The 16,584-nt window shown below is 37.2% G+C and overlaps 1 protein-coding gene across 1 annotated transcript in view; it reads right to left on the bottom strand.

Annotated features, from left to right (window-relative positions):
- Nucleotides 1-3,886: 3,886 nt before the first annotated feature.
- The window catches only part of ADSS2 (adenylosuccinate synthase 2), a 36,548-nt gene continuing 23,850 nt past the window's right edge, over nucleotides 3,887-16,584 (bottom strand). The window contains exons 6-13 of the mRNA XM_062637319.1: nucleotides 15,898-16,005; nucleotides 15,520-15,601; nucleotides 14,220-14,346; nucleotides 11,398-11,552; nucleotides 10,856-10,980; nucleotides 9,683-9,780; nucleotides 5,443-5,592; nucleotides 3,887-4,668 (exon numbers count right to left, since the gene is read on the bottom strand). Of these exons, the coding sequence (XP_062493303.1) occupies nucleotides 4,616-4,668; nucleotides 5,443-5,592; nucleotides 9,683-9,780; nucleotides 10,856-10,980; nucleotides 11,398-11,552; nucleotides 14,220-14,346; nucleotides 15,520-15,601; nucleotides 15,898-16,005 (898 nt within the window). The 3' untranslated portion in view covers nucleotides 3,887-4,615. The remainder of the gene's footprint in view (nucleotides 4,669-5,442; nucleotides 5,593-9,682; nucleotides 9,781-10,855; nucleotides 10,981-11,397; nucleotides 11,553-14,219; nucleotides 14,347-15,519; nucleotides 15,602-15,897; nucleotides 16,006-16,584) is intronic.

The raw sequence follows: 16,584 nt of genomic DNA, 5'->3' as shown, positions 1-16,584 counted from the left end.
GCTTGACTGCAAGAGACACAGCTCTTATCGTGCTAATTACAAGTCAGATGGAGCCAATCGAACAATACTGAATTATTAAGGTCTTACTGTACATTCTCAGGCTGTTAATATCTGTTAGATTACCACTGCATTATACTGAGTGCTCATTTCAGCAGGAGATTAGAAGGTACATTTATAATGCTGGCTACCCTTTGGGTGGATCATGGTATTTACATACCATATGTCAGCATGAGATTACAGAATGATTTATGCTTTCTCCCTAGACCTTTCAGTAAACTGCAACCGGCTCCAGTAAACTACAAAGCTGAAGCTCCATTTCATCCTGACTTTGACAATTCAGCTCTCAGGAATTCTGTGCCTTTTCCAAAAATAACAAAGACAACCACTAGCCACTGTCACAGTCAAACTTCTTATGAAGCAGCATTTGACTTGCCGTATTTCAACACAAGTAACCCATGCTGGTTTTCCTGCTGAGAGGGGTGCAGAAGATGAACTAGGGAGGTTTGTTCTGCTGTAAACACAAGTCCTAAACTGCAGAGAGAAAAGAAGCAAACAATCATCTCTTCTTCCAAAATTGAGCTGCCACCTACCCCCCAAAGCCATACCCTCTCTCCACTATCAACACTGGGGTACCCCAGTTCCCTCTGTAATATGCAGAAAACAACCAAGACATAGGAACAGGTAAACTAGTTGTAGTTGTGCAAATCATTACCCAAGAACACTCAAACACGCTCTAGGTAATGCCAGCAGTGAGCTAACAAGTACCTAGATGTATGCACAAATTGCTTCACCACTGAAAAAAACTAGTGTAAGAAATTACATTTAATAGCTCTAAAGTGGCACTCAAGAACAACTGGATTTAACTCAACATTATCACTTTAAAGGTGAATGAAAGATATTTGAGTGTCTATTTATTGCAAAGTATTTTGAAGATGGCATATCAAACAAGCTGTAAGCTCAGACCAGTGAAGAATGGCTTCAAACTTTTAAGTCTCTGCAAATAATGCATCACCTGTCTGTGTATGTACAGCAGCCTGCCATAAGTAGCTAAAGCTGTCATGCACCAAAAGAAGTGTGTTTGATAACTACACCACTAGGTTTATTCAGGTTCACTGTTTTGGAGAAACAGCATGGGTGGGAGACAATACACCAGACTGAGCTGTCCCTTATCTTCTTTCCCAGCTACTTCACCTTTTACTTTTTCTAAACCAGCCAAACCTTTGATTATGTTTCATTAAGGGAGCTGGCTGTGACAGCAAAAGGAAACTATGATCTTCTATTTGAAAGCAGATTTCCAGGATGATGACAGATGAAAGCAGCTGTCATGCATTACATCAACATTATCTGCCTGCCACTTTATCTGAAGGTTTTGTCCATCAGCTGCATGCCAAAACCCAATTACACGTGGAAGACAAATGGAAAGGCTAAGCAGCAGAAGTATCCCTCACTTCCCCTCCTACTTACTTAATAAAGGAGGCTCACTAAACCATAGGGACACAAGGGCTATTAAATGACACAGTACAGCACAAGCCTAGGAGAACCAGTCTCATAAATATTTCAGTGGCAGCAAGAATGGCGTGAGATCAAAATACCTTGTCTGTCATCAGCCTTGTCAGGTGTAACTTGTGTCTGCGCCTCCTGAAAACATCCCATTAGCAGGAGGGGACACTTGGAGAAGAATCAGTTTCAATGTCCTATGCTGCCATCCTCTCCCCTGATATGCTACCAACATGTATTCATGTGTCCCCTTCAGAGAGGAACGGAATATACAGGAAAGGCCTGAGAAATACATGCTTATCATTGAAGTACAAAGGTTTTTCCTTCTACTACAGTTTACTACTAGTCTGTGACAGACAAGCAAAAGCCTTTTGCCAATGAGCACGGCAATTCCTCTGAGGCCAAAGGGCTCCTGACTAATGAAAGGTGTGTGGGGGGAGAAGAACAGTGAGTTTTGTCTAGAGGAAAAAACAAGTGCCTTCAAAGCACTTTGTCCCTGCTAAACACACAGCTGGTGGTAAGAGTATGAGGCTGTTGTTCTCTTCTTCCTCCTTGCTTCCACAGTTGAACACAGCACGGTTTCAAGAGTAGGGCATACAGTGCTTGAAACAGCCTCTGTAACTTCTCGTATTTGTCTTCTCTACAACATTCAGGTTGGTGATAACACACCCCAACCTATTTCCCTATCCATACAAATGAAATGAGGGATAGAAAAAGTAGCATTTGAGAAGGGGGGAATTTGGTAGGATATAACCATTCTATAACCATTCTTTGACACCAGGAAGTGTTTGTGCACCAGGATTCACTCCAGGAAAACTAAGGCAAAACTGGCATTCAGAGATAATACAACATGCTTTACAGGTACCAAGTTCAACCACCTGAAATGTAAAGTGAAAAGTTCTTCACTCCAGGTCATGAGAGTGAATACACATCAACAGATCCTCGACCCCACATTATCTGGACAAGTACTGGTAGGACGGTATCAATGTTCCAGGCCTGCACCTGAGTGGAAGGAGCAAATCAAAAACTCACTGAACTTAAAAGAAGGCAAAAGAACATAAATCATGCTTGCTTGCATGCAAGACAATTCTGGCTTGTTTCTTAACTGCACAAATAGTTCATATCACTTTAAGCTACAGCTGTATTGCTTAGAAATCCTGCTGCATCTGGGAATATGAATTCCTCAACCTAAAAACAAAAGCGGTTTGTACAATGGAGCTGCAACAGTGGAAGAATTAAAACAGGCCTTGAACTTGAAGGCATCTGCCTGGCAGAGGTGACACGCAACTACATAGCAAGCCCACATTTATTCACTCACTGTAGAAGAAAAGCATGTCCTCATTTATTTACTCACTCCCTGAGACAGCTAAGCCCCCAGTCCTTGGGTGGTAGTTTCACTGACAGCAGAAATTCCCTTGGTGCCTCCTCCTACAGCTACAGGAAGACAAGAATATTTAGTAATTATTACCTACTGTTCATACTGCAAAGTCAATTCCCTCCATCGCCTAGAAAAGAGTAATTATTTTTTCTTCTCCAATATGAGCATTGGAATTGATGTTTCACAGTTATATCCCTCCTTCTGCTTATCAGGGAATTAGGAAGATGTTTCTTCAGTTCAGCTAGGGAGAGATGGTATGGTTCTCTCCTGGACGGCAAGGCTGACAACAAAACTAGAACCTCATCCCCTCCAGAAAAAAATGACCATGAAGTTGTTTCCTAATGCTGAGGAGAATGATCTTTACTTGCAATATTGATACGAAGGTCTCTCAAAAGTATTTGCCAATTTTCCAGCATTCTGCAATATCCTCCTCTTTTCACATATTACACCCCCTTCTAACTGCTCTGTCACATGCAAACAATTAGATTGAAAATGCTCCTTAAATATTTGGAAAGAGTTTTAAAACATTTTATCCTTTGACCCTCCTGTTCCTTCCCTGTTGATAAGCCATTTTATTTCATGTCAATTGAGAACATAAACATTATCAAAAAATGTGGAAAAGGAGTATGCAATTATTGGGCTGTTGCCGAAAGAAATCGGATTCTTTGGAATATATAATAATGGTTATAAATTAATCCTAGAATATTTCTCAACACTAATAAGCCAAAATATGTCAAATGTCAAGGTGAATGCTTGTTATATTCCCTTTCCCCAAAGCAAATACATTGAATAGTTTAAATGTTATTTCTGAAGCATCTCCAATTTATAATTATGAAAGTGTCTGTGCTTTGCCAGCTCTCCAGAGAAAGATCTTCTATTGGCTACACAGAAAGGAATTTAAAAGGGCATCAAAATGTTAGACTTCTCACCAAATGTAAATATAACCTCGTTTAATTAGGGAAACGGTTTGAGATATGCGCTTGGGAAGAAGAGAAGTAACATTATAAAACATTTAACTCAAAATCAGAATGGTTCTTTAATAATTGCAAACAACCTTTTTACAATATCGGTTTTCCAACTTTCTGGGCACACTTCCTGGTAAACACTTGAGTCCTCTGCGAGTTACAAAGAGTAAGTTTTCTGTGTTACACAGCTAAAAAAACCTGGACATTCTTAACAACTTGGCATCACATCTTTTTTTAAAAAAAACAGATCACACAATAATTTAGACAGCACTTATAGCATTATAAAATCAGAACCCCCCTCTTTAATCACTCACAAGAGCAGCCATTAAGAATACAACAGCTGTAGGAATACAAATAATGAGGATGTAAAACTATCTGTGCAAAACTGCATTATTTTTACTGTCTAAAATCTCAGGGAAGTAACACCGCTGAAAGCAGAGAGAGGATAACAAAGACAAAGTCATGAAAGTAATGCCGCCTTAGATTTTCAAACAGGAATTACATTATGAAGTAGATATTAGGTGAAGAAAAAAAATCCGATGGCACCTTGAACAACAATGACAAGTGTCCTGGAAACTGCAGCTGAACAAGAACTGATACAGGTTCATCTTAAAGTCTCTTTCAGGAGTAGCGACTGATTTGGGGATATCAACTCTAGCATTTCTTTCCATGCAAAAAATCTATCTTTCCAACATCTTTGCTTTGCGGGCTACTAATGCATTTAAGAATGAGCAGTCTTTTGAGGAGTGTGCTTTCTTCCATGCATCTGAAATCTTTAAAATAGCTGGATCATTGATTCCCTGGACTTCCCTACTCCAATCCATTTAACTGCAGGAGAGAAAAGCAAACTTATAGTAAGTAATACAAAGCAAGATCGGATTGCATCTTAAAATACAAACTTATCTTCTTAAGTGCTTAAGGTTTTAAATATCACAGCCTGAAGATAAACACAGCATATACCATTAGCACATTAAGAAATTATAACTATAGCTATTGTCCTTAAAGAAAGAATGCATTCATTGGTAACTTAGAAAAGCAAGAACATACTTGAATGTCTTGAAGCTGCCATAACAAGTAAATCAGTTTACAGATCATAGGAAAAAAAAAAGACACATAGAAACTGTCATAAAAGTAAAGATATGCATCATCTCCTAACTCCCAGCTTTGGATGTAACCACAAGATCATGTTTATTAAAAAGCATAAAGAGAAATTGTTAGTTTAGCACCTCTTAACTGTTACATACATTTAATCCAGTTAATATACCAGTGGTCCCACTGACTTTCTAACTGCAGCAGAACTAAACCCCTATTATAACCAATGTGAAAAACACTGAAGTTATTAGAATCTCAGTTGAACAAGAACTACAGTATAAGCCAAAGAAAGAATGCATATTAAAACTTTTGAAATTTTTCAATTCAACAGCAAAAGGGATAGATAAAAAGAAGTAAGCCAATAACTGTTAGTATCACCAGGTACATCAGCGTAAGCACAGCTACAAACTAATTTTCAATATTTTGTATGTTCATTAGGACAAAGTAAAAAGTAGGTTTCATGGAGCAGGAAAAAAAAAACAAACCACCACCAAAACCTTTTTTACTCACCAGGAACACCCAGCTCCATTTCTATGAAGCGAACATAGTTCTGTGCATTTACAGGCAGCTCGTCAAACGTCCTCGCATTTGATATGTCTGTATCCCATCCTGGGAGTGTCTCATACTGAACCTCTACTTTATTTAAGACTTCCTGGTTGGCTGAGAAGCAAACAGAAACAAAAACCACTATGTCCACAAAGTTCACGTGTTTTCTAAACACCTAACTGTAAAGCTTTTTATTCTTGTTATATAAAAAGGTTTACTTATAAGATAATACCGCAACTGAAGGTACTGAAGTGCCCTTTTCTGTTAATGTGCGCAGAGGGGAAAAAAAAAATAATCCAGTTAACTGCCTGGACTTCAGACTTCCAGAATTCCAGGACCCACATTCACATGCATGTATTTTGCTCAAACCACAGTCTTTTCAGGTCAGAAAACAACTTTTCAGGAAAAGCACTTCCCCAAAATGTTGATTTACTCCCTCATGCTCTCAAACAAACACCAAAATCCAATTCCCTCTTCATAAGGGAACTTGGTGATGTGAAAGCAAACTTAGCCACAGGCTTGTTAAGTATCAGGCACTTAAAGCGTATTTTAAAATGGCATAGGAGTATACTCTTTACTAAGCAAACATATTTATAAGATGTAGTTTATACAGAGTAGACTTCTGATGCCTGCAGACCTTTTGCCCCAAAACCACACAACAAACTTTTCAACCAGTGTAGAGTCCCATATGATACATCAGTATCGCTTCCAGTTACTTCTCAGAATAGAAGCAATGAGTACATTCCATTTTGTCTTTCATATAGTAACTTGCTACAGTGCTGTCCAGTAACTCTGAATCCTGTGATGATTTCAATTACCGGAAAAGATGCACACAGTTCTGGAATTGAATCATTCCAGTAATTATCTGAACATTAATCTTGGAATGACACTAGGCAGTGAAACAGAAGCCTTAAGCCTGAAAATGGTCAAAATACATTTATAACAACAAATGGAAGGTGTCAGACATTCTTGCCTTTCTGAAAAAGACAGGGTTCTACCCAAAGCACTGTAACTAATGTTATGTAGGCTCCACATCTTGGATCAAGTCACTCTTGCAAAGGCAGCTAATCAACCTGAGCAAGGGGTTTAGGTGCAAGAGGCACAGTAGAGGTGCAAATATGAAACCAGAAACCATAGCTAATCCTCTGAGGAGCGTGTGCCTAGCCAACAAACTCATGCTCAGCATATTGAATATTTTGTCCTGGAGCAGTAAGAGTTCAATAGTAGCAATGCTGTACGGAGAGCCTCTATGAACTAGGCATTTGGAGTAAAGGTGAAAGAGGACTATGCTCTACTGACTTCAAAGCCTGTAACAGTGAGAAAATTCACTATTTTTGGACTAAAGTGTTCACACGTTAAGGCAAATGATCCTGCATCAATACTTTTTGCAATTAGGACAAACAGACAGGCATATTAAGGATGTTGGGTGCAGAGGCCAAGGATAAGTGTTTACTTTAATACCATCAACAACCAAGGTGGTGTCTGCTATCCAGGTGATGTCTAAAATAGAACAGCTATATTCAAAGTGCAAAACCACAAACTAATGTCTGGGCAATGGAGATGGTCTTGAATAAGACTCTAGCCTCCCTCCTTCTAAGAACGAAAGTGACTGAACATCTGATCTCAGTCATTTTTACTTTGCAACCTTCCTGATGAGGCTTGCTAAGAGATAGCTGAAAGCACTTAGGCCTGAATGGTCTCATCTTGTCTACAATCTTCCATTACTCTGAATTAGTTCAATTCCTTGCCTCCCCAAAAGAGAGGTAGAAAAAGAAGGGACAAATTTCTTGATGTTTCAAATGATTCTCTCATTTTGCTCCATCAACTGTGACAAAAGATGATGTGAGGTAAAGATAAGCCATAAACTGCTCTCAGTGTAATAACAGATGTATTCACCATCTAGATTTCTCTCAGTTCTTCCATTAGGGGATTTATCTTTCAGGATTTCTGGAATATTCCTCATTAACAGCTGAATTAGATAACAAAGAGAACAGATATCATTGTATCTTGCAGTCTGGTACTATAATTTCTAGAGGGAATGATGTGCTGTCATTACGTCCAACTCAAAAAGAATAGCTGAAATTTGCAATCTGCAAGAGAAAGATTCTCCGTCAATTTCCAGAAACTGAACATAAGAATAGTCATATAGGTCAGGCCAAAGGTGCCCCTAGAACAGTGTCCTAGCTCTTTAATCTACAGTGGATGCTCAGAGAAAGAGCACAAGAGAGAAAAAAGCTTTCCAAACCCTGTTTCCTAAGGATCTGTGTTTTTTTTTTGTCTGTCCATGGTGAGGTCAACTGATGCCTGAACTTGGACAGGAGGCATTAGCAGAACTAGACCATGGCTTTTACATTCCTTCCAAACTGATCAGCTCAGAGCTAGCAGGGACTTTTATCTTTCATAACCTCCTATGACTGAACAGAAATGGAGATATCTGCCAGCTCCCTAGCAAAAGACTGCAGCCTCAATGATACAAACTGAAGTCAGCCATAAATTTAACAAGACATTTTCAGTTCTTAACAGGAGATTATGAAATGCCCATAGAAATCTAAGATAAAAAACAAAACCAAAACCAAATAAACAAAACCACAAAAAACAAACCAAACAAAAACCCTCCCAAAATCCAACAAAAAAAACAACAAACAAAACAAACATGGAGTTGTAACAAGATTCTGATCCCATCAGAGAGACTCAATGAAAAATCACTTCATACTGGAAAATATGGCCACCTGTTTGCACCATCTTTAACAATGGACTGCCAGAGAAGGTCCTCCTGGCTTGAGAACAAGACAATCCAAAGAGCCCTCAGGTTAGATGACAAGGCTATAGATGAAGCACTTACTGAGTAATTCTCAACTGAAATGCATCATCTCCATTATGTTCAAAGGCCATCTAAAGCACACACAAATTTTCTTAATATTTTGATAAGGGTATCAATCAGGAAATATCAGAGTCTTAAAATGGGAAAACACTCCTTGGTTTAGTGCAAGATGAGTACTAAATTTCCTGAGTAAAAGGTCATGCCATATGCATTCAAACTGTAACTGACACATTTGTCTGAAGATACTGGAGGGCAGATCAATTTCAGAACTCTCCCAAGCACATGGAGGTTTTTTTGTTAATTCCTTATGAATTTCTCTAACAGATATGTGCTATTTACAAGGACTGCTGGCAGATCACTGCTGTTCCTTTACACGTAATTACATCTTTATTTTACATAAATCCTCTTGTGAGTTGCATCCCATTACTACAGCTGATCTCCTCACCCACAAAAAGCTCTCTGCTGATGATACCGTATGAAAATTTGCAACCTGTGACCAACCAACCTCAAACCCCGAGGTAACAGTTAGAATGGAAACCAGCACCCGTGCACACATTGGAAAAATCAGAAAGCCCAATCCTTGGTATGTTAGTTAATGCTCTTTTTTTTCCTGGAGTACCTCTACTATAGCAAACTGAAAATCCATGAAAACAGTGTTTGGTGACATTTGAATACTTTAACATGCAGGTACATTTTTCAGGTAAAAATGATCAGTAAAATGACCACTGTCCTCCTCAGGAGTTATAGTTTCTGTCATGCTAAGCTGAGGTATGTCAGTCCTGCATTAGAAAGTAGTCTTCCTTTCATCTAAACTAAGTGCTCATTTCCTCCTCCACCCCTCTTTCCTCTTTTCTATTGCATAGGTATAACGTGTTTTTGGCTGCTTTGTAAACCATTAAAGGAAACTGAACTGTCAGAAGAATAACCCAAGGAGAGAAAAACCTGGCTTTTCAACTGGATCAGATCTCTCATGTGGTTCACCACACGCTTAAAAGATTTGTTCTGCTAGAAGAGGGGATGAATACAGTAGTGGGAATAAGACACGGGGACACTGGATTTAGAGTGTGAAATAAGCTTCCAAATTAGCTTGAAGGTAATGCAGGCTGTATTAAAAGAAAGAGATAAAACCATAACAACATTTACGTTTAAGAGGCTTTATATAGCACTTTGCATCTTTTAGTAGACAAATGACAGGATTTGGTACAGGTGTCTTTTAGGGTGAGAGTACAGGTGTGGTACAGGGTGGTTTTGGTGCATCTGGGGAAACATTAATGGCTTGATGCTGAAGCAACACATTCCTGCTATAACTTTTACAAGACAAATGCATTTAAGTATCAAATTACATTTCACCAAAATCTAAAATTGTTAAACAAGCAGTCTTACCAGGAAAATGAGGTATGATTTCACCATCTAGTTTGTACGCAACACCAATTTTGATTTCTGGAAATACATCCAAGATATCCAATTTGGTAAGTGCCAATCTATAAAGAAACATTACTCCAGTTAAAGAAGTTCAACGGCTTTCAACTCTCATCGCACTGTAAAAATACCAAAAGAAAAATTGTTTCCTGCACATTGCAATAAACTCCCTTTCCCTAGAAAAACAGCTTGCTTGGCATTAATCAATTTATCTGGTGTGACTTAAAAAAGGGGGAAAAAAAAGATAAAAGAAGAAAACTTTAAGCAGCCTTTTTTTTTAATCTAGTCCTTAGATCTAGTACTTTAGGAAAATGGCACAATTCAAAGAACAGCTATTCACCAATTAAAATGATTGGTCTATAGATTTAAGTGTTAGAATTTTAACTGAACAGAGTGCTGCCAAGATACTTGATGACCAGTCATTTGAGATGGTTTCATAGCATGATGCCTGTTGATGTCTGTTGCTGTCCTCTGCCAAATGTTCCTATCCTACAGTGAAGGCAGCAAAATAATCAAACACTGGCTCTGTAAATACCTGGCTGCATCCTATTTTAAATAAAAAATACAAAGGACAAGAAAAACACAGAGTTAAGTAAAGAATGCATTTACAGTCTGATCTACTAGGAATTTCATACTGGTTTTGTTTCAGATATGTATTTTTCATTATAATTAAAATCTCAAATTCATATCCAAATATTCTGTTTCCAAACACATACAGCTGAAGATACTGATAGGTTCCCATCTGTCTTACTTTGAAAACAAACTAACCCCACCCCACAAAGGACATCAGGTTTTAAGGCCCTTGCAAAGTATTTGGTTTGGTGGGTGGCAGAGGCTGGGGTCACTTGAAGCTAAGTACTAAGATCTGTAGGGGCTTCTTGGATCACTTTAAGTAGGAAATAATGATGTACTACAAGTAAAAGGAAAGAAGAATTTACAGATATGAAAATGTCAAATATAGAAACATTTAATACTAGGAAAAACTAGGGACAGTTAATTTATCAAAATATCAAAACAATCAACAAATCAACACTAACAGTCTGAATGTGACTAACTAGGCTATCTACCATTTACAATAATCTGTAGCATTTCATTATTTTATGTCAAGTTACCAGCAAAGGTATCAAAATAACTCACGCAGTAAATCCATTAATCATGTAGGCATATCGGAGTAACACAAGGTCCAGCCAGCCACATCTTCTCTTTCTACCAGTGGTCACACCAAACTCTTTACCTCTTGCTTGCAGCAACTCTCCAATTTCCTAACAAAGAGTAATACTACTACATGAGCTTTTCTGAAATTAGTATTTGCAATACATGATGCAGGTGCACCATCTTACAATACTGTAAATTACTTTTAAAGTTCTTCCCCAATTTTTTCACAGCTGTCCACTCCGATGAAAACAAGAAATGCAAAATGCTACTTCTAATTCAAGAATATGCTATTTGAGCCAGTCTCTCAAAATCTGTCCCTGATCCAGCTTTCTATTCCACAAGAAGGTCTGAGAAAATGGCAATCAGATTTGGCAGTCCTGTAAACTCAGTCTAGAATCAGAAGAGTAAGACATCCAAGTACACCACCATCTACTTGCATTTAACCAGTAACACTGACTTAACAGACAGACACACCAAGTTATTTCACCCAGTTATAGGCCACAGCCAGGGCTGATAATACTCACATTATCTTGTTCTGTAGGAAAGGCACCAATTCCAACTCTTGTTGTATATGCTTTCACAACTCCATACACTTCCCCAACATTCTGTGGTGGCATGCCCAGGCCTGTACACACACCTCCAACCGTACAGTTTGATGAAGTCACAAAAGGGTATGTGCCTATTAAAACAAAACAAAACAAATTTTAAAAACTTACTAAAATACTGGTTTTAAACTCTTTTGGGGTTTTGGCTTTCGTTTGTTCGTTGGGTTTTTTTTTTAAGTATATCTAACCTGATACGGAACAGTACTTGCAGTGCACTTACCTGAACACTAAAAAAACAAAACACACAATAAATGTATTTTGCAGTCAAGAACATATTTAACCATCTCTTAGCTCTGTAGCTACACTGTCTGATCCTTCTTTATTGAAAAAGGCAGAAATACTTCCACTTATTTCAACCGATACAGAGGCCAGAAGTCGACTGCATAACTATTCTGAATAAACTGGTCAGCATATTATAAGGATAAGAAATTGTAAAGAAATGTATAATTCTAAAAAGAACCATTTTGATTACACAATCAAGTAAAAAAAGTAGTGTTTTGGTTTTGTTTTTTTTTTCCCTTATTTTATATACCTATATATTTATTTTTCTATAAATAAATAAATAGATGATTCCTAGAATATAGTCTAGTTCATTAGTAGTGAGCTTGTCACTAGTTCCATATTCAGCCCTCACCTAATAAGCAGCCTGCATGGCAAAGAGAAAAGAGTTAAACACCTCAAAAAACTCAGGTATACACTTTTTTAAAAGTATTTTTTCTTAAATGAAACAATAAAAAAAAAAAAAAGATTTTTAAAGTAAAAGTAGGGTGGTTTTTTTTACGCCAGTCCTTGGTTGCATTGAATTGCTTCAGCCATGAAGTAACTGCATGTAAATCAGAAAGTCTACCTTAAGTTCCAGACTCTTTTTTTTTTTGTTTTCTCTTGGTATAAGAGTCAGGGATGGGTGAAGAAGGAACAGCCAAGACAAAAGGAACTAAAAGCAATACAGACAACTTTACAATGTAAAAATTCTACAGAGACTCTTCAGTGAGGTTTTGCTGACTAGCTTCAGGTATCTCTAGCTTATCTCAAATCTCTCAAGAGAAAAACACAGGGTTAGAGGCGATACCTAACAGCAGTTTGCAAACAGTAATTAGTCTTTATCTTTCTTAGGACACAGTAGTTGAGCTTTTCTTTACTGACAGGTAAATACAGCTAGTGAATGTCAGTAAGACAACTCTTGCCGATTTTCAGCACTCAGCCTGGTATACCATGTCTGTCCAACCCTAATGATCCTGTGATTCTGTGTTTATCCTCCCTAAGTGTTAAAAACCACAAAAGATCACACCCACCCACCACACCTACAGCCTCAGGCACACCCACATGGAGCTTCCTTACTCACTCCAGAGAAGCTGGATGGGCTGCAAGGCTGGGTGAAGGTTTACCATCTTCACTGCCAACAGGCACACATTCCTAAAAGTCACTTCAGTGCTAAGGATTCTGTGCACCAACGCACAGGAAATAGCCTCATTCAGAATGATCAATAATCAAATTTGCCATTGTTAAATTTTTTGGCTAGGACATTTCTATTATTATCCCATGTATCTACTCCACTTGTAATTATCTGCCTAAAGAGAGCAAAATATTCTGTGTGGGTCTCACAGCACAAGCAGGAGAAAATAAGTGACCCAAACAACACTATGCATATTGTAGACATACCTGATGGGTTTCAGACTGTTTTCTATACTTATATGAAATCTAAAACTCTCACCACTTACAAAAAAACATCTTCCCCTACAGTTTTCTGCAAATATCTCACTTTTGCATCAAGCATTTCCCTGTGACAGGGAAGACTTCTTATTTTTATTTACTAAAAAAGGAGATTTCTTCCAATACTCGAAAACTTGATACTCACAGTGACTAGTTTTAAACATATATTCCCCTTAAAAGAGGACGTATTCAAACTCTGTGTTTGAAAATGCCCTATTACGAGAACTCCTATCAGTTGACAGCAGAGTGCATGCCAATGTTGTATTTGTTTGACAGTAGTCCTTACAGACTTCAATTTCAGGCTTAAGCATCTTTCCAACAACAGAATAAGGATGTGCTAACAAGGCTAGTGAAACTGCAGAAAAACATGACAAAATGCAGGAGGCCATCATACTGGCTGCTTATGAGTACACAGAGGTATAATAATTTATCTGTCCTTAGAATACAGTAACAATCCTATTAAAATAAACCTGCTTCTATCAAGAGGCTTCTAAATTTATCATTAAAATCACAGTATTTTAGAAAAACTACACCATTTATAATTTCAAATTTATTGGGATAATCTTTTCATTCTTGCCTCATTAGCAATCCAGATTCCTTACATCGTGAAAAAGTGAAAAAATGTTATATAAAGGGGTTAAAAAAAACCTCCACAAGCTGATTCTTCAAAATTTTGTATATATACTCTGCCTCTCAAAGCTCTCAATTTTTCTTACGTGTTTTCCATAGACGTAGTATACTGTAACTGCGAGTTATTTCATATGAAACTTACAGACACTGAAGTAACAGTATACTACTTAAGAAAAGTCACCCAATCTTTACTGTCATTCAAATAGTTAATATTGGGAGAGTCTAAAGCTTTTTGAAAGAATGAAAAATTCCCCTCTAATTATTTGCTAGTCATAGAGAGAGTACTGTTCTTCAAAAATATAAACCCCTTCTGTCATAAGAACAGCTATGCAGAAAATAATTTTTAGTGTTTCACAACGTAAGTATATAGCAACAAGTTTCTCAATAAAGGTTATACCTACCAAAATCTATGTCCAGCAGTGCTGCATTTGCACCTTCTACTAATATCTTCTTTGGTGGTCCATGTAAAGCCTCATACATGAAATAAACACCATCCTTCACCATTGGTTTTATTTTTTCCATGCAGCCCTGAATAATATAAAACACAATTGCACAGCGTAATTTCATTATAATAAAACCAGCCAGAGTACAAGTGCTATTGCTCCCTCATAACAATGCTCTTACTCCTTTTGAAAAGAAAATAAAGAAATGCTAACTATGCCATTACATGTGAACAGAGGAAGAATTTACTCATTTATGCTCCTCCTAGGAGGAAAGAAAGAAAAAAAAAGGGGGGGGGGGGGGGGGGGGATAAAGAAAAAAATAACAAAGTAAAATTAAAACTTTTGAAATGCTTTAGAAATATTCAAGCTTGAGTACAATCACAACACTGTACTGTACTTGATATTTCATTTCCAAGCGTTTGAAATTTCTCCCCAAAAACTAGCATGTAAGGAGTTCTGGCAACCTAAAGCACACAATCGCAAAGCAGCATTAATTTGTGATGTATATATCACATACATGTGTATATATAAATATATATATGCACAGATATGTTTGTAAGTGAAAATAGAAGGTTATCTATTGGAATTTAGGGTCAAATGCCTGAATGCCACTGAGTAGCTGTATCTAAGAAGCCAGGTTAACACTTGGTACACAGCCTTTTTCCCTGTAAGAACATACGGAAGTTCTCATTCAAATGATTCACTCCACATGAAATAAAACACTTTGCCATTCAGAATTTAATCAAATGCATTAGCATAAAACAAATGCTAAGTGCAAAGTCCTGAACCTACAAATGCATACTATGTTTCCACCCTAACAACAAACTTCAGATATTCTTTAATGTGTATTAGGTAAACTATAATCCATTATAAACCACCCAAAACTCTAACTGGTTTTTAGGTCTACGTATTGACAAAAAATACAACTCTAGTGCAATAGGTATTATTTAAAGTAAACCAAACTTAAGTACTAAGAACTCCCAAGCAAGTGGAAGTCAAAACCAACTCTCCCTCTATGAACCTTCTACTTAAAAGTTTGTAATATCTGTCTTGAAACCGAGTCTTGACATGCTGCATAAAACAGGGTGAAAAGTGTCTTTAAAGCAACTAGCAGACTCCTTAAAATTGATACATACCAGTTTCCCATGTTATATGTTTTAACTCCTCACACAAGCATGAATATCAGTCACCAAGAAGTTTACGTATCAAGTAACTGCACACAGTGATTGTATCATTTAACAGACAGAAGCAGGCTTACCTTGAGCTTTTTCAATTCCCCATCAATATCTATCTCTAAGGTAGGATAAATCGCTTTATACTGATTGGCTAAAACTTTGAACCTGGAAGGCAAAAATGTTTCACTAAGGTTTTTTGTTTGTTTTCCTCCTCAAGCCCGCACCAACCTTAGGCTTTACTGGTTACACATCTACAACTATTTGGTGGTAAAACGATTTTCAACAATAAAATATTTTAATAAATATAAATAATTTAACAAAATTATGAATAAGATTATATTCGTGTTTTAGAAGAAATTTTAATCAAAAAGTAACGGCAGTCAGGTGTAACTGCTTATCCAGGATACTACCCAGAAAATGAAAACTATGTTTACAATTGTGCATTCCAATACAGAAATTACCTCTCTGAAAAGTCATCAAAATCAGCAACAAGATCACACATTCTGAGTCCACTTCGAGCTGCTTTTGAAGAATATACTGGACCAATTCCTTTTTTGGTAGTTCCCAAACTTTTGAAAGATAACAACAGGAGTTATTTTTGATATAAAACTAAGGTGCTTTTTCTTTAAAGCTAATACATCTTTGGCATAAAATGAAATGCTGTTACACATACTGGCCAATAAACAAAACAAAACACCGTCTATTCTTCCATATATATATATATATATATATATATATATATATATATATGTATGTTCTTTCTGTTTACTCTTTAATTCCTAAAATAACAGGTAATGAGACAGCTGGTACAACTCAGTCGAGTGTGAAAATGACCCAGTGGAAAAATAACTGACAAGTTATCACTTGACAGCAACCTATGTGAAACGAGATATGCCCAAATCAGATACTCTCTTAAAGATTATTGTCATGGATGATACCTCTTAGACGTCTCAGCGAGGAAGACTGAACTGCTTTTCATCCACACAGACAAATTTCCAACAAAGATTCAGTTTACTGGTATCTCAGAAGGTTATAGTGATACATGAGTTTCCAGCTGTAGACATGTCACGCCGATAATTCTACCAGCTTTTTCCCCATCCCAAGAACTAACGTACTACATGGAAATCACAAGTTAGAAACATAGGTGC

Source organism: Pezoporus occidentalis, unplaced genomic scaffold, assembly GCF_034315485.1.
Source record: "Pezoporus occidentalis ecotype Australia unplaced genomic scaffold, CSIRO_AGI_Poc_V1 ctg52, whole genome shotgun sequence".
NCBI lineage: Eukaryota > Metazoa > Chordata > Aves > Psittaciformes > Psittacidae > Pezoporus > Pezoporus occidentalis.
This window is presented reverse-complemented; position numbering and strand designations above follow the sequence as displayed.